At 44.3% G+C, this 22666-nt stretch overlaps 1 protein-coding gene across 1 annotated transcript; it reads right to left on the bottom strand.

Annotated features, from left to right (window-relative positions):
- Positions 1-707: 707 nt before the first annotated feature.
- LOC121543147 (inward rectifier potassium channel 2) lies at positions 708-21566 on the bottom strand. The gene is made up of 5 exons (XM_041852851.2): positions 21443-21566; positions 9632-9806; positions 5050-9404; positions 3578-3895; positions 708-3428 (listed from the first exon to the last, which is right to left on the bottom strand). The coding sequence occupies exons 3-5, from the start codon at positions 6085-6087 to the stop codon at positions 3195-3197; spliced, it is 1590 nt and encodes a 529-aa protein (XP_041708785.2). The 5' UTR covers positions 6088-9404; positions 9632-9806; positions 21443-21566; the 3' UTR covers positions 708-3194.
- Positions 21567-22666: the final 1100 nt, after the last annotated feature.

The following is a 22666-nucleotide window of genomic DNA, read 5'->3' as shown; positions in this document are numbered from 1 at the left end:
TGTAGCTCAACTCAACTCGCCATGTTTGGAGGAGGAGGAGTGCTGCCTATGACCCCAAGAACACCATCCCCACCGTCAAACATGGAGGTGGAAACATTATGCTTTGGGGGTGTTTTTTTGCTAAGGGGACAGGACAACTTCACCGCAACAAAGGGACGACGGACGGGGCCATGTACCGTCAAATCTTGGGTGAGAACCTCCTTCCCTCAGCCAGGGCATTGAAAATGGGTCGTGGATGGGTATTCCAGCATGACAATGACCCAAAACACACGGCCAAGGCAACAAAGGAGTGGCTCAAGAAGAAGCACATTAAGGTCCTGGAGTGGCCTAGCCAGTCTCCAGACCTTAATCCCATAGAAAATCTGTGGAGGGAGCTAAAGGTTCGAGTTGCCAAACGTCAGCCTCGAAACCTTAATGACTTGGAGAAGGTCTGCAAAGAGGAGTGGGACAAAATCCCTCCTGAGATGTGTGCAAACCTGGTGGCCAACTACAAGAAACGTCTGACCTCTGTGATTGCCAACAAGGATTTTGCCACCAAGTACTAAGTCATGTTTTGCAAAGGGGTCAAATACTTATTTCCCTCATTAAAATGCAAATCAATTTATAAAATTTTTGACATGCGTTTTTCTGGATTTTTTTGTTGTTATTCTGTCTCTCACTGTTCAAATAAACCTACCATTAAAATTATAGACTGATAATTTCTTTGTCAGTGGGCAAACGTACAAAATCAGCAGGGGATCAAATACTTTTTTCCCTCACTGTACGTAAATGTACTGCATTGAAGTGACAGTTGTACATTTCAGGTCCTCAGTACATGCTTCCAGTGGTCATTGCAGTCCAACAGGTTTACGGTCCATTTACAGTCCCAGTTTAGGGTGGTCTGCCAAGGCCTGGACACTTCCAACAACGTCACCTTAAAAGGTAGACTCAGCTAAATTACGTTTCCACAAGCAGCACTGCAGCTATTGAGATGAGCGAGATGCAAGAATTCACTATCACAGTCACACACACAGGTGAAAGTAGATTTAATTTCTTCCCAGTACGGGACCTCCTATGTGCACATGCTTAATCACAGAATGACATATAGAATCCCTATTAATTCATTAGGTTCTCTGCGGGCGTAGTCGTAAAGATTTGTTATTTAACTTTTTTAATGTATTACCTTTTATTGTGGCATAAACCACCAGTCATGATGTTTGAATGGAAAGAGACACCTGTTACACAAAACACCACAAAGTTGAATGACATTTTGGTGATTGTCATTAGGCCAGAATTTATGCATCCACTGCTGTCAGCGCGCGTCTCGGTGTCAGCCATTCGTCTCTGCCTTGGCAACATTTTTCGAACCACATGGCATTTTGGAGTGTAAGCTATACCACCCGTTTTCAAGTCCATTCGCTCATTTTTCATGCCTCTGACATGCGGTAATGATAAATAATGGTGTAATAGCCTACAGTTTTCTTGACATTTTGTTTTAATTATTGTGATAGGCTCATGTTTTACCGATACGGCGTACCCCCACTATTTATTTTGCCGGGACACCGTACCGGACCGTACCGCCTTACCTTCACCCCTGGTCACACACAGTATCTGCGCATGCGCCACGGGTTCGATCACGCTGTTAGAGCGTGGTAGGTACGAGACCAAAACAGCTGAGACGTTTAGCCTCACACTTCAACGCTCTTAGTTGTTTGCGGAAATTGACCCACTATGCTGTTTACTTTCTGCATCTACGTCATATCGCTGAGTCTACCTTTAACATCTGATTCCAAAATCAAGGAAGAAATCCCCCCCATTTCCACCTTAAAATTCATCCAAATATACAGTATTCAGCAAATTAACTAAATAAAGAAAATACAGAGGAAAATTCTACAAAGTTAAATGTTTGAGGAACACAGAATCTCAGGTGACAGAATCTCATATTCAAGACATCAGAGGTAAACATGAACATAATATTGTCCCTTCAGCTGGGTACTGTAGAATAAAAAAATAACATAAGGTAAATTTTTTATCGAAGTTCTGCTTATAAAGTACTTATAAACCTTTGTTTGTTAACCATAGTTAACCATATTAAACATATATTCATTAGTTTAGAAGTAGACCTTCAAATAACATGTTACCAAACTATGCACTCATATGGTTTTGTGCTGACACTGCACACAGTTGAACATGCAAATGTTTGATTAAATAAAGTAAATAGATAATAGTCTTACATTATAAATACAGAATAACAACATAAAGTACAGTACAAGTCAAAGAAACCGCTTAAAATCGCTGCTTATTTTCAGCTGTTTCTCTGTATCCATTTTGTTACACATCAGCTCTAACACGTAGTCTAACACAACAGACCTCTGGCTCAAACCTTAACAGAACACAAATTACTTACCAGAATCAAAAACATATCAATAATGCCTTGTCATAGAATTCAGTTCATAAGAAGCATCCCTCAATGTGTAGATATACTCTGTTTTATCTCATTCTGTCACACAGTATTCAACATACACAGGTTAGAAGTTACCCTTAGGCACAGATCTAGGATCAGCTTAGCCTCTCCAAAACCTCACCTTCACCATTAGGGGGCAGAAACGCTAAACTGACAATAGCTCAGTGTCTAGGGGGCAGCTTCACCTTACTCCCATGTGCCCAGTGTGAGTTGTAACTGAACCAGAGCTGCAGTTACAGACTGAAGCCACGAGGGGTCAGTGTTGTATGTGTGATCAGTTAGGTGCTGGAGCCAGTGGTAAATGTAGCGGTTGGTTGACGGGCCAGGTCTGAGACAGACGGGTTCATAATGATTCTGAAAGATCGCTGGGTCCAAATCAGCCAACTCAGTCAGAGTAGCAGCAGCCCATCTACCCCTTTCAATGACACTTCACTCTCGCTCTGTTTCCCTCTTTCTCTGTCTATCCCTCTCTCTCCTCTGTCCTATCTTTCTGTCCTTTTCTCTCTCTGTTTGACTGTATACAGTATCTCTCTTTCTGTTTGTCTCTCGCCGTCTATGTCGTGTCCTCTGTTCCTCTTTCTACACCTCTCTAAACTTCACTCTCAATGTTGTCCTTTTCCCTAAATCTAGTACTTACCTTTATCTTGCCTGTCTCTTTCTGCCTCTCTCAACCCTCTGTCTCTCCCTGACTTCCTGTGGATCCCGGGTCACTTCCTGTCCCCTCTGCCTGTTGCCTCCCTCTCCCCCCGGGTTAGTTGGTGTGGGGGTGTTGTGAGAGGGAGGGTCGGCGGGTCAGGGGGGAGGGGCAGCCGCCAGGGTTGCCCTCAGGGTCATTGTCAGGGGAGACGAGCTGCAGAGCTACTTCGTTCTCGTAGCAGAAGGAGGAGCGTGAGCCCTGGATGTACTTCTGCTCGGCCAACTCTTTAGCGCTGCACGAGGGTGTGCTGGGAATCTCATAGGTCCGGTGGAAGAAGGAGTAGTCCACCTGGAGAAGAAAAACAGAGGGGTCACTGGATAAGAGTGTCTGCTGAATGGCTAAAATGTTGAGAAAAGGGATAAGAAAAAGTAACGATGAAGCCAGCGGATCAGAAACTCTTTCCCCTTCTGTTTCTATATCCCTCTCCCCGCTCTTACCTGGTAACAGTTCTTCCTCTCGAAAAGCACGGGTTCGAAGCGGTGACCCCAGAGGATCTCGGAGGCGAGGTAGGAGCTGCGACACTGTGTAGTCATGGCTGTGGCCTCCACCATACCCTCCAGAATGACCACCACCTCCAGCTCCGCGTCGCCCTCCAGCGTCCGACGGTCCATCTCGAAAAACGGCGACTCATCATTGATCTCGTGGACGATGGTTACCGGGGAAACCAGGAAGATGCGGTCGGTTCCCGTGTCGAAGCCCACGTTGATGTCCTCGTTGTCCAGCGGGAGGAACTCTCCCTCTGGGGTCACCCTCGGCTGGGGAAGGGGGAACATGGGTGGAGAAAGGGAAGTCAGAGGGTATGAGGTTAATGATTAAGTGCTTAGTTTTTACATTGTTTACAGGAACATTGTGCATAGTTCAGTTCAATCTTAAATATTGCCAAAGCCTTAAGTGTTATGTTACACAGAAAGCACTCGCCTGCCTATATTTTTTGGCTGCACCAGTCTGCAGCCATACTCCGCAGGCCTAGGCTTACTACCCAACCTTTTTCCTGAGTCAATCCCCAGCCTCAGCATTGAGGAATACAATTCTGCCATGAGCCCCCAAAACTCAAAGCTGCCCCAGCTGAACTTTGACATGGTCAAGCTTTTAAAAAGATCTAAATGTCACTCTCTTCACCTCCCTGCTCTAGAGCTTTACAACCCACAGGACAATGAAAGCAGTGGTAGGTAAGGGCCACATGAAACACAATAGATACAGACAGGCAGACAATACGTCAGAACACACACCACCATGCAAACTGTCACCAAAATTACTAACAGATGGCCAGACAAGAGTACTATCTGTATACAGTACACAGACAGAACCAGACACACACACACCCACATTGGTTTTGAGTTAAAGAATCTTGGCGAAATTAATCCCTTGGTAAATCTTCTAAACCCCCGAGGGAGAATAAAACAAGCTCTCATTAACCACAGACATCAGAGTACAGTCCAGATGGCCTCACCAATACCTCCTCTCTCTCTCTCTCTCTCTCTCTCTCTCTCTCTCTCTCTCTCTCTCTCTCTCTCTCTCTCTCTCTCTCTCTCTCTCTCTCTCTCTCTCTCTCTCTCTCTCTCTCTCTCTCTCTCTCTCTCTCTCTCTCTCTCTCTCTCTCTCTCTCTCTCTCTCTCTCTCTCTCTCTCTCTCTCTCTCTCTCTCTCTCTCTCCTCTCTCTCTCTCTCTCTCTCTCTCTCTCTCTCTCTCTCTCTCTCTCTCTCTCTCTCTCTCTCTCTCTCTCTCTCTCTCTCTCTCTCTCTCTCTCTCTCTCTCTCTCTCTCTCTCTCTCTCTCTCTCTCTCTCTCTCTCTCTCTCTCTAATACAGTTACTGATGTGTCCTGCCTCTTCTACTGTTTACACCCCCTTCAGTCTCTTTGCTCCCTTCTTTCATCCCTCAACCTATCTTCTTCACTCTCTCCTTTCTTACCTTCAGTAGCTGTGCACGTACGTGGGCCTCTACCAGGTGGCTCCTGCGTAGGTTCCCCACCCTCCACATCATGCAGAGTTTCCCGTCTCTCAGCGCCACCACTGCCGTGTCAGAGAACAACAGTGTCTCGTTACGCTTCTTGGGCTTAGCGATCTTTGCCATGACCGCCCCGATGATAAAGGCGTCAATGATGCAGCCCACAATGCACTGCAAGACGACCGCCATCACCGCCAGGGGGCAGGCCTCGGTCACGCTGCGGAAGCCGTAACCAATGGACGTCTGCGTCTCCAGGGAGAACAGGAAGGCCGCCATGAAGCTGTTCACCTGGACGAAACACGTTTCCTCCACTTCCACCACCGCCCCTGCCCCGGACTCATCTCCTCCCCCGGAAGAGGCACCTGAGCTGGGGTTGAGGCGGATGGCGAAGTCCCCGTGCGCGGCGGCAATGAGCCAGAAGGCGAAGCCAAAGAGCAGCCAGGAAAGGAGGAAGGAGAGGCAGAAGATGACGAGCATCCAACGCCAGCGGATGTCCACACAGGTGGTGAAGAGGTCGCTGAGGTAACGCTGGCCCCTCTCGCTCATGTTGACGAAGGTGACGTTGCAGCGCCCGTCCTTGCCCACAAAGCGATGACGGGGCCGGCGTCTAGAGCTCCGGGTGGGCCGGCGGCTGGAGGAGGAAGGTGACGACAGTGTCGAATCTCTGTCCGAGGACGAACAGCCTTCTCCCCTTCCCCCCAGACTTCCATCCCTCCCGCCCCTCAGTCCTGAGTGCCCTCCTCCTCTCATCCCTCCTTCCCCTCCTCCTGCCTCCTGGGCTCTGCTGGGCCTCCGTGCATTGCTGCCGTTGCCCTGCAGGGGGAGTGATTTGCCATTGCGGTTGTGGGTGGGAGAGGGGCTGGTGGGGCTCCCTGAGCCTCCCGTGCTCCCCCCCGCCCTGGCTGTGTCAGTAACACTCAGAGCCAGCTTTATGACTTCCTCCTCGTCTACCAGCCCGTCAACCACCGCACTGAAACGTCGCTTAACACGCGCCGCTCCCATGGTGCTAAATACAATGTCTTACGCTGATGACGCTGTAGTCTCAACTCCTATGTGGTTTGTGAGTTTGTGACCACCTAGGTATTGATAAAAACCTGGTGTTCTGTACTTCTTTCCAGTTCCACTGTTTCTATGGTGAAAAGTAATCCATCTGATGTGGTAAATGTTGATCCATGAGGAAAAACTGTATCCAGCAGTAGATTACTTCCCGCAGTTCCCGGATCATTGTTCCACTTAAACAAGTTTTTAATAACAGTCAAGGTTACTCACACCTCTACTGTGTCCTGATTCACAGTCTTCCTTCCATTCTCTTGAAGGAAAGCTCAGTGGTCAAGTCGTTGCTGTATATACTCCTCTGGTCAATAGGCAGTGTCATTTCAGAAACGTATTCCACAGCAGCAAATAGGCAGTCTGGTAGTAATACTGTATAGTCCCTGTAGTACTTACACTCCTTTGGGCTGAAGAGGGAGGTTACACACAACGTGTCCAAGGTATCAACAGGAGTGACCCATAGTCTGTGGCCATCTTACGAGGGAGCGGGAGTTTTGCTGACAGTTTGAAACAGCACCAGGGAAACACATTGAGCAGGCGACAGAAACTGAGAAGCTTGAAAGGATGAGAGCTGGGGATACAATGGGGTAGTAGTAAGGAGATGTTTTGAGGATATATACTCCCCACATTCACTAAAGTGCAATATGACAATACAGAGTCCAGGGGTAGATCCAGGGTACAGTACAGTCAAACGGTCTCTATGTTTCTAACACATATCTAGCATGCAACCAGCAGAGAAAAGAATAGCATGCTGTTTCTTACATTCCAAGATCTTCACTTCCCAGTGGTTTGGTCATGGTAAATACACAGGGCAGATTGAAACAGAGGAGGAACTCAGACTATTGATTCAGATAATGTTACACAATTCCAATACATTCACTTCCTGTCAGTCAGAATATGTTTCTCCACCCTTTTATATCTATGTTTCCTTTGCTACAGGGCCTCTGAATACATTTATGAGCTACAGTAGCCATGCACTGTGTAAATAATACTCACTCAGTGTCTCTCACAAGCGGGAGACTGTGACCAGCAGTCTCCCCTCAAATCCAAGTATCTTTTCCAAGCCACAAAAGTCCTCAAAAGTAATTTGAGTTCTCGGCACAACAAAAGCAGACTTTTAGAGACATTTAAAATATGTTTGTTGCTCTCTCAGGTGACTGCTTTTTTAAACAGGATATCCTATTCCTGAGGGTCTCTGTGTTTCTCCCAAAGGCATTGTCAATTCAGTACAAAACACACTGCACAGACTGACTACTGACCAGATCAACTTCATTGGATTAACTCAGTGTTTTAAAAATGTATACAACCATAAGGAGACTTACTCTCCACTACAACTGCATGGGATAATTATCTATAACAAAGGGGGGATGAGAGAGAAAGACACAAGTGAACAAAAGACAAGAAAGAAAAGAAGAGAGAATGAAATTACTTGACTAGAACGCCAAGGCATGTACGAGTGTGTGTACTTTTTGTGTACCTATTTTTGTGTACCATCCTATACATATTATACCAGGATTAATTCTATACAACACCTATATAGAGTCAAAGTGAATGTGTATGTGTAGGAGGAGCAGAATCCGATTGGCCGGTTGTGGGGAAAGAAGGGAGGGGTAACAGGCACACAGGGCATACACTTGTGGATGACCTCTACGAAAACTCAGAGATCAAATGTTATTTCAGAGGTCAAATCCTGTCCAATCCTGGGACGGGAGGTGCTGTGTCCTTGTTTTTTTCCAAACAGGGTTTGGCTTTAGTTCTCTCCTCTTGGTTCAAGTGTCACACTCAACAACCCTGCTTGACAGAGAACACACACGTTTATCCATTTCCGAAAAGCTTCCAGTCTAATTCCTTTGGAAAATATTTGGGGAAATGTGGGAATAATGTGCAGAGGACGTGCAAGGAAGACTGGGTAAAAACGACTACCCACTGAGGCAAACAAAGGTCATATTTTGGGGAGGGAGAATTCTTTTTTGTTGCATGCAAAATCCCTTAGGGATAAAAACAAAAACAAAGAAAACTCAAAGGTTTGATTCAGGGCAAATCCACATTACATAAAAAAGGTTTGGTTGTGATATTAGACTTTACCTTCCGTACACATTTCCAGTGGACTGTGGTTTCGAACACTGGCAAGTCTTTGACCCCCAGTGAACAAGTTAAACATGTTACTAGGTTCCTGGGGAACAGTTTACAGTGTAACACCTTCACCAGCTGCCTGAGGACAGTTTACAGTGTAACACCTTGACCAGATCACTGAGGACAGTTTACAGTGTAACACCCTGACTAGGAGTAGCAAAGGCACAACACAGGAGAATACCAAGGCAACAGTTGTTACCTGTTGTCCTAAGTTTACACAGAGACAGGTGTTACCTACTGTCCTAGGTTTACACAGAGACAGATGTTACCTACTGTCATAGGTTTACACAGAGACAGATGTTACCTGCTGTCCTAGGTTTACACAGAGACAGATGTTACCTGCTGTCCTAGGTTTACACAGAGACAGGTGTTACCTACTGTCATAGGTTTACACAGAGACAGGTGTTACCTACTGTCCTAGGTTTACACAGAGACAGGTGTTACCTACTGTCATAGGTATACACAGAGACAGGTGTTACCTACTGTCCTAGGTTTACACAGAGACAGGTGTTACCTGCTGTCCTAGGTTTACACAGAGACAGGTGTTACCTACTGTCATAGGTTTACACAGAGACAGGTGTTACCTACTGTCCTAGGTTTACACAGAGACAGGTGTTACCTACTGTCATAGGTTTACACAGACAGGTGTTACCTACTGTCCTAGGTTTACACAGAAACAGATGTTACCTGCTGTCCTAGGTTTACACAGAGACAGATGTTACCTACTGTCATAGGTATACACAGAGACAGGTGTTACCTACTGTCCTAGGTTTACACAGAGACAGGTGTTACCTGCTGTCCTAGGTTTACACACAGACAGGTGTACCCATGTCACACAAACAGTAAGAGAGGGGTGAAGAGAAGAGAAGCCTCTACAACAAGTGAAAGTGGGGAAAGAGATCCCTCCTAAAGTGAGAGGTGACGTAGGGGTTCATTTGGACTGGTCTACTGCCCTCTCTCTCTCAGGCATAGTAACAGGAATGTAGAGGCTGCACTTCTGCGAAAGGATAGAACACACAATCCTTCTCTCTTTCCTTCTTCTCTGACGTTTTCTTATTTCGCTCAGTCAGTCATCACATTTCTTATCCCATCTGGTTTTGTTCCTCCCATGACGCCTCTCCTGTGTCTCTGTCAACCTGGGAATAACATGACAATACAGATACAGAGCTTTTTTGTTAAAACAGATGCTCTGATGATGTAAGCAGACAGGTCTTGTCTTGTGGACATTCTGAGAAGGTAAGATGGTAAAGACCAAAAGAGCAGGAGTGACTCACCGTCTCTAACCATCTACTGTTTTCATCTTCATTTGTAATAGCTCAATGAAAACCAATATTAAAACCAAGAAAATAATCTAATCATTTACCTGTTCCTTGAGACTTGGTCTGTCTTGGTGATCTGGTGTATCTCTTGTAGCACAACAAATATTATTGTGCTCAGTTTACTGGGAATGCTGATGTTGTGTATCCAACTTCTTGGAAAGAATGGGAAGAAATGTCTCGGGAATTACAAATGAAAATGTCTCCATCAAGACATGGAACCTGGAATAAAGAGAAACAGAGGGGTGGAATAAGAGAACCATTTCCATTGTGATAGTTTACTGTATATCTTTATGGTAATATTTTATGACCCATACAGGTGAATAAGCTGTGAATTTGGGCCCCAATACTGTACATCTTGAAGGTTATTGCAAACACACACACACACACACACACACGTTTATTTTACTATCCTTCTGGGGACCAAACAATTGATTCCCATTCAAAATCCTATTTTCCATTAATCCTAACGCTAACCTTAACCCCAAAATCCGAACCTTAAAACTAACCCTAACTCTAACCCTAAACCTAATTCTAACCCTAATTCTAACTCTAACCCTTAAGCCTAAAAAAGCCTTTTTCCTTGTGGGGACTGGCGAAATGTCCCCAATTTTCCTTGTTTTACTATCCTTGTGAGGACTTCTGGTTCCCACAAGGATAGTAAAACCAAACCACACAAACACACATGTATTTGTGACACAGCGAGGGAATGACATATCCCCTATACAACTAGCCTGGGGCCATTCCATTGTAATGCTAAAGGACACTGCCATGCTACTGTACATGGTGCTGTATCATATGGAAACAACTACAGAGGAATACTGATGTGTTACAGAGGCAACATTTGATTAATCATGCTGCTAAAGAAAGGAAAAGGAGAAAGAGGAAGAATGAGACAGAGAGAAGAGGGGGTGTACCGTAGGATATAGAATGAGACAGAGAGAAGAGGGGGTGTACCGTAGGATATAGAATGAGACAGAGAGAAGAGGGGGTGAACCGTAGGATATAGAATGAGAGAGAGAAGAGGGGGTGAACCGTATGATATAGAATGAGACAGAGAGAAGACGGGGTGAACCGTAGGATATAGAATGAGGCAGAGAGAAGAGGGGGTGAACCGTAGGATATAGAATGAGAGAGAGAAGAGGGGGTGAACCGTATGATATAGAATGAGACAGAGAGAAGACGGGGTGAACCGTAGGATATAGAATGAGGCAGAGAGAAGAGGGGGTGAACCGTAGGATATAGAATGAGACAGAGAGAAGAGGGGGTGAACCGTAGGATATAGAATGAGACAGAGAGAAGAGGGGGTGAACCGTAAGATATAGAATGAGGCAGAGAGAAGAGGGGGTGAACCGTAGGATATAGAATGAGACAGAGAGAAGAGGGGGTGAACCGTAGGATATAGAATGAGACAGAGAGAAGAGGGGGTGAACCGTAGGATATAGAATGAGACAGAGAGAAGAGGGGGTGAACCGTCGGATATTGAATGAGGCAGAGAGAAGAGGGGGTGAACCGTAGGATCTAGAATGAGACAGAGAGAAGAGGGGGTGAACCGTAGGATATAGAATGAGACAGAGAGAAGAGGGGGTGAACCGTAGGATATGGAATGAGACAGAGAGAAGAGGGGGTGAACCGTAGGATATGGAATGAGACAGAGAGAAGAGGGGGTGAACCGTAGGATATTGAATGAGGCAGAGAGAAGAGGGGGTGAACTGTAGGATATAGAATGAGACAGAGAGAAGAGGGGGTGAACCGTAGGATATAGAATGAGACAGAGAGAAGAGGGGGTGAACCGTAGGATATAGAATGAGACAGAGAGAAGAGGGGGTGAACCGTAGGATATAGAATGAGAGAGAGAAGAGGGGGTGAACCGTAGTATATAGAATGAGACAGAGAGAAGAGGGGGTGAACCGTAGGATATAGAATGAGACAGAGAGAAGAGGGGGTGAACCGTAGGATATAGAATGAGACAGAGAGAAGAGGGGGTGAACCGTAGGTAAGTGAGAAAGAAATGAAAAGGAAAAGGATTGGGATGAGGGGGGAATGTAGCTGTGATAGAGAGCTGATAGTGAATTATGACCATTCCTTTTTTTTTTTTTACTGAGATTGGGATGACGACTGAGACTGGGACAGGGAGCGGGAATGGTATTGAGATCTATGTGGCAGTGGTGGTGACGGAATGCTGTGGATTACAGCTGTGCTCGTGACTGCAGTAATCCCACCATGACTCTGATAATCCGCTAAAGTCTTTATATAAGAACCACTAAACTACGGCCAGAGGGAGTGTACACATACAGGTAGGATATAGTAGGTAACTCAACACACAGGTAGGAACCACTACACATTGGTAACTTTAACTGTACACATACCGGTTGGTGATAGGCTGTAGTATGCAGACACACAGGTAGGATACAGTACATGTAGGTAACTGTACACACAGGAGTGATAGACACAAAGTTATAGACAGGTACAGTCTTCATATAAGAAACCAATATGATCCAGAGAAATTAGGGTGTGTATGTGTGAGAGAGAGAAAGTGAGACTGTGAATCCCAAACCACCCCCTCGCCCCTACCAACTCGCTCGGAGGGCCCTCCGTTGTCACGTGTTGCTGACGAAACTCCGAGGGTGACTTCCAGAGTGTGGCGATGGGATCAATAAACCCATCAACTTCGGGACACACTCGTGACTTGAATGATACAATTCATGTTCCACTTTTAAATAATAAAACAAGCATGAAATTCGAATTTACAAGATAACAGTTTCATCTTTGTGTCAAGTTTCGAAATCCGACATAAACAAATGCATGTGGCATATAATTAGGCACATCTCCTACATTATTTTGTGTGAAAAAATAAGGTGGTGCCTTGTGGGATTCCACTTGACTCTGAACCCGGCAGCGTTGCTGGCTCGGTTGGAGTGGTTATCAGAGGGTCTAATTAGCCCATACCCACCATCATTTTCCCTCCCTCAGCTTTGGTACACTTGTGCATATGGTGGAGAGGCGCGTGAACGCGCAAATGGAGGGCCGAGGGGGTGATTTGGGATTCAGCTAGAGAGAGAGAGAGAAAAAGCGACAGAGTGTTGACAGGGAAGGTGTCCCTGTGAAATTGCGATGCCTGACCCTGACCTTCGCCTGCAGCAGTATATTCTATGTAAGCTAGGCCCAGAATGTGACCTGCTCTGTTGTGTTTGTTAACTTCATTATCAGTGGGTCAATTGATTATCTTCTTGGACAGACACAGAACAGCCATCAGAACATCACATTCTGTCCTCTACACAGAGGGCTTTATCAACTAACCACCTATAAGCCTAGTTTCAAGGAGCAACTGATATGTCCTAAACATTGATGTAGTGGTAAAAAAAAGTGGGTAAACTATAAACTCCAGTGGGCGATTGAGACAAACCCCCACCAATATAAACAAAAACGTATTCCATTTTTAGGACAGTAGGGTGGCTTGGGGTTAAACACCTCAACTTTCTAGTTTTCCCCTTTAGTTAACACTATCAACGTTTCCCTCTACTGTGCGAATTGTGAGCCACATTCAATGCAACATACCGAAACAAAACAAACTATGCAAGAGATTTTATTTTAGGCAGAGTGCATTGGAGTAGGATTCTATTGCATTGACAGGCACGACTCAGGCCCATACTCTACACAGACCGGTGCACCATAACCAATCAGAGCTGCAGTAGGCCTATATACAAATAAACCATTGCCTTATATGGATCTGTGCCATTCACTTTGAACTGGACTGTGTTTACAGCATGAGTGGTCACGAGTAGATGTGGTTGTTTTGAGATTAAAGCAAGAGTCCCATGTAGCCAGGTGTGTAAGTAAGTGAGTTATTACCCCAGTTATAGCTCATTTCTAGTCAGCAATGGGGGAGTGGTTGCTTCCTACAAGAGCACAAAACGTGTACATTTCTATCCATCTTTGAAAAGCAAGTCAGGTAAAGAGCTTTTTTTCTGTAAGGGGCAGTGTTGTATTTTGGGGCAGTGTTGTATTTTGAGGCAGTGTTGTATTTTGAGACAGGCTTGAATAAGCTAAGTAGCCAATAGGCAGAGAGTAGCATAATTTGACTGATTCTCTGTAATAATGGTATGGGAATAATAATGCATTTTATTTTGTAAAGTGGTTTCTTGCATCAAACAACACAACATTTTCAGTCACCTCCTTGTCTGAAGGACAAGTGGATAAGCAGGTTAATGTCAATCCCTACATGTTTTTTCAAAAGTCTCATGGAATGTAGGCCTACATTGAACACCACATATTGTCTGCTACTGTAGGCTGAATGATAGAACAGCTATTTCCATGTTAAAATGTTATGGGATGCATTGTCTCCATAGTTTTTTTTTATGGTAGGCCACTCTGGTAGGCCTACATTATGATCAAATAGCCACAGTAGCCTACTAGGCCACTATTATAACCAGGGATGAAAGTATATTTAATTTCTTCCCGGTATGGGACCTCCTGTGCTTGCACGTGCGTGCACCAAACAAATGTATCTGCAGCAGAGCGGCCCTGTACGTTCTGCCGCCCTGAGGGAGACAGGAAATTGCCATCTCCCTTCTATCCCCGCTAAACTAGAATAGTGTAGGTTACAGCAGGGGTCGGCAAATTGGGCCAATTCTTTTTTCTCACCTTATAGTCGACAGAATATAATAGCAGTCCAATTCATATGCCTATGCTACAAACTAAACACAATTCAACACATCTGGTTAGTAGGCTATATGTCAATGTCAATAACATATCCAAATATGTTTAATCTGATTACACTGATAAAATCACCAATGTCTCTATTAAATTCGTTTTTTTATATTTCTTTGTGCGTTGATTGGGGAAAACAGCTTGCAATAAAGAGAAAATATCCCTCTGAAAAAGTCTCAAAAGACAGGGGAATAATTAAAATATAAGTTTTAGGATAGAACAGACTGAGAAATAAGCATTCTTACCATATTTCTCCAATGTCAAACCAGAGTGTCTTGTTTGCAACGAGACGGTTGCTGTTTGCAAATAATAAAATATTAGACATCCTTATGAATCTAAGCATGGCACTTTCGAAAGTTTCCTTTCCACCCAGACAGAGGCTCGACTGCTGGCTACTCGTCCATTGCTTAACCCAACAACAGATGTCCTTACCTAAAAGCTGCCTGGGTTTAAACATCTTCTCTTTTCAGATAATGAAAAGCTCAATTAATAGGGACAAAAAAGCAAAGTGAATTTTTTGTCTCCTCGAATATTGAAGGCCACAGCTCAGCATGTCATAGAGACGAATCAATATATCCCCATATGCATGAGTCACATCTTTTGTGTTTTTTTATTTAATTTTTTCTCCCCAATTTTGTGATATCCAATTGCGATCCAATTACAATCTTGTCTCATCACTGCAACTCCCCAACGGGCTCGGGAGAGGTGAAGGTCAAGTCATGCGTCCTCCGAAACATGACACGCCAAACCACGCTTCTTAACACCCACCCGCTTAACCAGCTGCACTAATGTGTCGGAGGAAACACTGCTCAACTGACAACCGAAGTCAGCCTGCAGGCGCCTGGCCCGCCACAAGGAGTCGCTAGAGCGTGATGAGCCAAGTAAATGCCCTCCCCTAACCCGGACGACGCTGGGCCAATTGTGCCCACCCTATGGGACTCCCGGTCACGGCCGGTTGTGACACAGCCTGGGATCGAACCCGGGTCTGTAGTGACGCCTCAAGCACTGCGATGCAGTACCTTAGACCACTGTGCCACTCGGGAAGCCTTTTGTGGGCTTTTTAAAGCTTGTTTCTAGCATAAAGCATCATTAAGCATTGTTTTAGAACGCTTCATATTATCTGGATACTTTTTATTTATTAAAAAATATAAAGCTAACAATAGTTATCCCTCTTGCCCTTTTCTTTAACAAAGGGTATGGTATACCCTCACTCTATTTGAGCCTGGTTTTAACCAAACACACCAAGCCCTTCTCAGACTATACGAGTGCATGGTGACAGTATTGGAGGATTTGGCTATACTGACAAATCTATGGGGCCTACCTCTTCTTTTTATTTATAGGAAGAAATAAGCTCCAACAAAGCCCTCTTGTTGTTAGTGAAGTCTAATTAAAATTAAGACAATTGTTTAAAATTAATTATTTTCAGCACCAAGCATGGCCAAGCTAAATATTTTGAGCACCTGCCTTTGGCAAAGTGGGCACTGCTTATCATGGGTCGGCATCAGAGCTCACCTATATAGCCCTAATGCCACTGGGTGAGTGAAGTTATCATTGTTTTTGGGCAGAATAATGTGAGGTGTTATGTGTTGTTGAAGGTGTGTCTTACTCCGTTTAGCTCAGAAAACGCAGCCCTCGTCAAACAGCAGCTCTAGGCGGCTGCCTAATCCTGCCTAATGGGCGGGCCGGCTGTGGGGCCTAATCATAGAATTATATTTACAATCCCTATTAATTCAATAGCATCGAAGTGGGCCTAGTCATTTTACTTTTAAAATGTATTACCAATGTATTACCAGTCACCATGTTATCATCCGATTGTCAAACAATCACTTCAAAGGGCTCATTTACTAGGCTACCCGCGCACGTTCCTCCGCTCACAACACAATTCAAGCCTCCAAACAAAGTGGTGAATGGAAAGACACATCTGTTACACCAAAAAGTGTAAAGACATTTGCCGATTGTCATTAGGCCAGAATTAATGCCTCCACTGCTGTCCCGTGCGTCTCGGTTTCGGCCACTCATCTCTGCCTTGGCAAAATGGCAGGGGGGGGTCTGTAGACACGACATCTCGCAAGCCCACAAGAAGTCTGTCAGCTGCGTCTATAGTTGCCTACTTGTACAGCCACTTGCACCATCTTGTACAGGACCGTGATCTTTTAGGACCAGGGATGTAGTGGAAGGTAAATGCACATCTCAACATCAACTGTTCAGAGGAGACTGTGTGAATCAGGCCTTTGTGGTCGAATTGCTGCAAAGAAACCACTACTAAAGGACACCAATAAGAAGAAGAGACTTGCTTGGGCCAAGAAACACAAGCAATGGACATTAGACCGGTGGAAATGTGTCCTTTGGTCTGGAGTCCAAATTTGAGATTTTTGGTTCCAACCGCCATGTCTTTGTGAGACGCGTGTGGGTGAACAGATGATCTCCGCATGTGTATTTCCCACCCTAAAGCATGGAGGAGGAGGTGTTATGGTGTGGGGGTGCTTTGCTGGTGACACTGTCTGTGGTTTACAATCTCAAATATAAAATATATTTTGATTTGTTTAACACTTTTTTGGTTACTACATGATTCCATATGTGTTATTTCATAGTTTTGATGTCTTCACTATTATTCTACAATGTAGAAAATAGTAAATATTAAGAAAAGCCCTTGAATGAGTAGGTGTTCTAAAACTTTTGACCGGTAGTGTATATAACAGCATTAGCCATGGCAAAATGCATAGAATTACAGGAAATTAGCTTTAAAACGGCAACATTTTCTCTCAGCTCCATGGCAAAATGTGTAGAATTGCAGGAAATTAGCTTTAAAACTGCAAAACTGTTCTCTAAAATTCAGCCACGCCGACAGGCAGACCATGCCCCTGTCACGTCCCCTGCCACGCCCACCACCTAAGACCGTTTTGATCCAGATAAAACCCAGTGTGTGTTTGTGTGAGCGAGAGAGTGACACCTCTTATCGTGGTGAGGTGGCAAATGCTTCAAATGTCCCCTGTGTGAGTGGCCATGCCGGGGTGTCTGGGAAAAGTACTCTTGTGAAGTTGTCGGTTCCCACGACACCTGGACAGTGTCAGATATGCAGAGCTGCCTGATATGATAATGCACTAGAGGTGTGTGTAGGGTACAGTGTGTCATCATTTGGCCTGTGGAGCAACAGCCATATTGGATGACCCTAATCGGATCACATATGCCCTCTCAAGATATGAAGAGAGAGAGAGAGAGATAGAGACAAGGGAAGTTTATCCTGTGACTTTCTCTCTGTCTCACTTTCTCTCCATCCACTCTCCCCCTCCCTCCCTCCCTCCATTCTCTCTCTACACACAGACAGATTATCTTCCCATATTAAGGTGTTATGTATCCAGATTATGGTTCCCTGTGAATATGATTTCAATGTCATTCAATAAGCCACAGGATAAACTTCCTTTCTCTTCTCTCTCTCACACTCTTTCTAAAACAAAAGCTACTTTCACGATGACACACGGGACACTTCCTAGAATCAAAGTTGAAAGAAAGCTCCGCCCACTGAGTTGGATCATCAAGTCACATTGTTGACAGACTGAATCAGTCACGGAGACCTGAAATCCTGACCTCTCCCTACAAGCCCCCAGTTTACTGACTGATTGACTGTGGAGAGCCATACCGATATAGGACAGACACCTTAAGGTATAGTTCCAATTGCTTTCTATTCAGTGTGTTAGTTAGCACTTTGGGGAGTATATAATAAGGTGACTTGAGTGTGATATATGTTGTCTGTTTAAAACCCTGACTGCTGGCCTGGCCTGAGTTTCTTGGCTGTGATGTGAGTGTGACAAGCCAGATATGGAGGATCAATAGTGTCATTGATCAGCGTGGGCCTGAAACCAGGCCACAAAATGGTGCCCTCTCCATGTCACATGGCCCTCTCTACCAGCTCCCTCCATTTTTATCCCTCGCTCATTCCTGCTCTCCTTCCCTCTCTCTCTCTCTAGCCATCAGTCTCTCAGTTTCTCTCTTCTCATTTGTTTATTTACAATGTCAATCTGATTTCAAAACCATTTTCAGTGACATAACAAAGTCATAGAAGCCTATATCTCTGAAAGTTTCTGGCAGTCTACATGAAGCCATGGCAATTTAAATATGACAACAACAGCGTGTGAACTTCTAGCTCTTGTCCCATCGGATCAATAGACCACTATTAACTGAAGCGTCTTTACCGGTCTCATCGTGCACCACTATGGCCTGGGCTCTGCTTACAGTAACCATCAAGCCTGCCCTAGAGGAATGGACTTGTTCACCCGTTTTAAACACTGGACATCTCGACATGCGGCTAGTCGGGTCTAATCTCTCTGGCCTCGGCTGATGAGTCTGAGTGGAACCTGTGTGTCTCCAAATGTACCTAACCTGGCGGCTAGCCCTGGGAGTTAACATCTGTCCTCAGGTCTTAGGAAAGGTGACGTCATTATGGTGGCCCATGCCAACACAGTGGTCTGGACACACACATACACACTCTCACAAACACACACTCACACATACACACTCTCACTCTCACAAACACACACTCACACATACAATTATGTGCATTGGCACTGGGCCTTATTCCCTCTAATTGGACGTTTTTCCCTCCCTCGCTCCATCCCTCTCTCTCCATCCCTCTCTCCATCCCTCGCTCCAGCCTGTGTACCGTAGTGATCAGGGTCATCCGATGGTCACAAAATATTCAATCAGGAAGAGGGGTTAAGAACACTCAGCTGACTTTTGACTTATTTAATCAGTCTTTTAAAATAGACTGATTCGTTATGTTTAAAATGTATGCACTTGTTGTGGACAAACCTCTTTATGCTTCCAGCCAGCCCTTCCCTTCTCTCTCTCGTCCTACGCCTTTCTGTTAGTAAAGTAACATAACAACACGTCAGATATTAACATATACATTAGTACTAAGGTAGCAGCAACTTGTGCTCAGTCACCCTGGTTAGTTCCTGGTTGGTTTCCCCTCCCTGTCTCTCTGTTACACTACTATGTTCCAGTAGTAAGTGTGTTCTGTCTTCATACCATCAGGACCACCACATTGTGATGACAGGTCATCATGGAACCACTAAGGTCTGGAACTGATTACAACCTGCCATCTTTCAGTTTAATAATACACACACTGGACATTTATACAGACACACGTGGAATTAATACAGGCATGAGATCCAACAACATTAGTAATTTGAGGAAAAATAGGATGACGGTCAACGTCGGCTAACTTTGCCAAAGTTATTCGGCAAAACAAGAGAAGGAAAGAGGTGGGCAAACATTACGCCGCCATCTTCATGACACCGGAAGAGCGCCCGGATGTCAATAATACCTTTGGCTAATTTGGAGTACTCTTTCCCTTCCTCTTTCTCCTCTCTGTTCCTCTTTTTCTCTCAATTTCCATCTCTTTCTGTGTTTACGTCTGTCTTGAATACAGACTCAATTCAGCATCATTGTAACCCAAAAATCTCAGGTCACATCATCTCTTCATTATTCTTTCCATCCTCTCTCTGTGTCCTTCTCTTTCTCTCTGTAATTCCTCCTCTCTCTCTCTCTCTCTCTCTCTCTCTCTCTCTCTCTCTCTCTCTGTGTCCTTATCTTTCTCTATGTAATTCCTCCTCTCTCTCTCTGTGTCCTTCTCTTTCTCTAAGTAATTCCTCCTCTCTCTCTCTCTCTCTCTCTCTCTCTCTCTCTCTGTGTCCTTCTCTTTCTCTCTGTAATTCATCCTCTCTCTCTGTATGATTCTCCTTCTCTCTGTAATTCCTCCTCTCTCTCTGTGTCCTTCTTCTCTCTGTAATTCCTCCTCTCTCTCTGTGTGATTCTCCTTATCTCTGTAATTCCTCCTCTCGCTGTGTGATTCTCCGTTTCTCTGTAATTCCTCCTCTCTCTGTGTGTGTCCTTCTCTTTCTCTATGTAATTCCTCCTCCTCTATCTCTATCTCTCTCTCTCTCTCTGTGTCCTTCTCTTTCTCTCTGTAATTCCTCCTCTCGCTATGCTTCACAGAACACAATCATCTGATGATGACCGAGAGAGATTTGGCACGCGAGAAGGTGTGTCGGTCTGTGAAACTATCCCGTTTTCTCGCCCTCCTCCCCTTTCTATTTCTCTAACCTCTCACTATATCCCTAGCTTCAATGGACAGAGTGGATGGTAGAGGGGTAATCCTTGGCCCCGAGTCCAAGTACAGCGCTCCCGCTCACAGAGCTGCCAAACACTGGCTCACATGGCCCAGGGACCCACACATAGATAACAGCATAACTTACAGTGCATGATGAAAATGATGATTATGACAATGATTTCAGCATTATCATCATATACATTCTGATTGGTTGAACTACAGTAAGAGAGTAAGTAATACTGTACTGATCTTCAATTATGTTTTAAGTAACTTTTTGAAAAAATGATAAGAAAGGGTTTTCCCAACAGCCGAGTCACAGACAGAGGTCACGTAGAAACCCCATCAAATTACCCTAAGCCTGTGGTTCCCAAAACGTACAAATGACCCAAAATAATCAGCCATAAAAACACAGCAGTATAGGCCTTTCTTTTCCTGTTCCTTTAACCTAGCAGTATACAATGTACATATATGTCTACAGTGGGGTGAAAATCTGTCACTTTGAAGGGCAGTTCCACCAAATCCTTCTGGACAATATGTTCCCTACTATTCTACTTAGGATCAAGACCAAAACAAATTACTATTAATAACATGTTGCCAACTAAAAATAAACATAACACAAAACAGACATTGAGAATGTTTATAGCGGCTTCCTCATCCCATCTATTAAATAAACACCTGCCCAATATTAAAATTGACAGATTCACATTGTAAAACACTGCACAAAACAATTGTCAAATAATGAACAGATGCAAGGCATTTTCAAGTGTCCACTATCTATCCACGTCTCTAACAGAGATAACTTTAAAACAGTGTAAACAAACATATTTTTCCACTGCGACATAAACAATATCATATTCGTTTGTCAACTATGAACAGAAGGTTATCTCTAATGTCCATGATGCTACCATTTATGGAAGCCTGTGCACAAATGTCAAAACAGTTATATCGGTTGAAACAGCCAGAGGATGATTATCAAATTTGTCCAATACAAAAATGTGTATTTTGGCAACTTATTTTATGCAAAATAATTATCACTCACCGTTTTATTCGCCTTTTTGTAATTGTAAAGCAATTCTGTAATTCAGGACCACCTGATTACTTTTCTTCATATGAATTTGTAACCCAGGAGGTAGTCAACCTACTGTAAAGTGTACGGGACGGGTGCCCTCCTCTCGCTCTGTATGACGGGGCGCTGGCTCCAACCGGGATATTACCCTCATTGACTGACTGCTACCGGCCACGTCTCGCGTGCGCTCTGACTGGCTCCTTCTCCCTCGCACTCTCCAGCAACAACTGGCTACTTCAAATATCTCCCACCTGTGCTGTGTTGTGTTGTGACAGTAAAACTAATCTTATGACAGTAAAACTAATACACTCTGCATATTATTTTATTCTCTAAAGTTTAAATGTAAAGTGGAGAATATTGGTCATACAACGTCAATGTGCAAAAGCAGAATGCATTGCGTAATGGGTAGATTACTCAGCAGCAAAACCATATTTTGTTACCTTAATTTCTGGTGTCAATAATAATGTAAATGTTTGTCATGCAAAGAAAAGGCCATTGTGCAGGAGGCGTGTGTGTATATATGCGTATGTGTAGGCTGTGTGTGTGCGTGTGTGTTTGTATTTACTGATACTTAATCTGTTTTAATCTCGGTCAAATTCAACAAGGAGTGACCTATGATGTCATATCATAGCCTCTGTCATCCAATGCAAATAAGATCGATCAGTCAGCCAGTAGCACGCCGGAAGGTGATGGAAAGGAGGTTATGGTCTGAAACCAATGATGTCATATCATGACGCGGGGCAAGAAAGCATTAACTTTTCTCTGACTAAAGTTGGCTAATTAATCACATACTGTACAATCATAATGAGTAAATTAGCGCCTCACTGTGTGAATGAGATATGAAGGATGAATAGGCCTACCAGTGATTCAATACATTAGCTGTAGTTCTGTACCGTTCTGCTACTGGTCCATCTAGCCGTCAGTCTGTCCTTGCATAGTGTGAGAAAAGTAGACTGATTGTAATTGATCGATGGAAAATTCTCTCCAGGCAGCGAGTGAGAGAGAGAGAGAAATAAATGTGTACATGAGAGGGAGAGAGAAGGGAGAGGAAGAGAGAAGGGGAGCAGGAAAGAGAGAGAAGAGAGAGAGATAGTTTAATTGAATTGAATTGAGAGAGATGGAGAGAGAGTGTGTGTACATGTCATGAGAGAGAGAGAGAGAGAGAAGGACAGCGAGAGAGAGAAGCAATAATGAAGT

The sequence above is a fragment of the Coregonus clupeaformis genome, chromosome 20 (genome assembly GCF_020615455.1).
Source record: "Coregonus clupeaformis isolate EN_2021a chromosome 20, ASM2061545v1, whole genome shotgun sequence".
In the NCBI taxonomy this organism is placed as follows: domain Eukaryota; kingdom Metazoa; phylum Chordata; class Actinopteri; order Salmoniformes; family Salmonidae; genus Coregonus; species Coregonus clupeaformis.
This window is presented reverse-complemented; position numbering and strand designations above follow the sequence as displayed.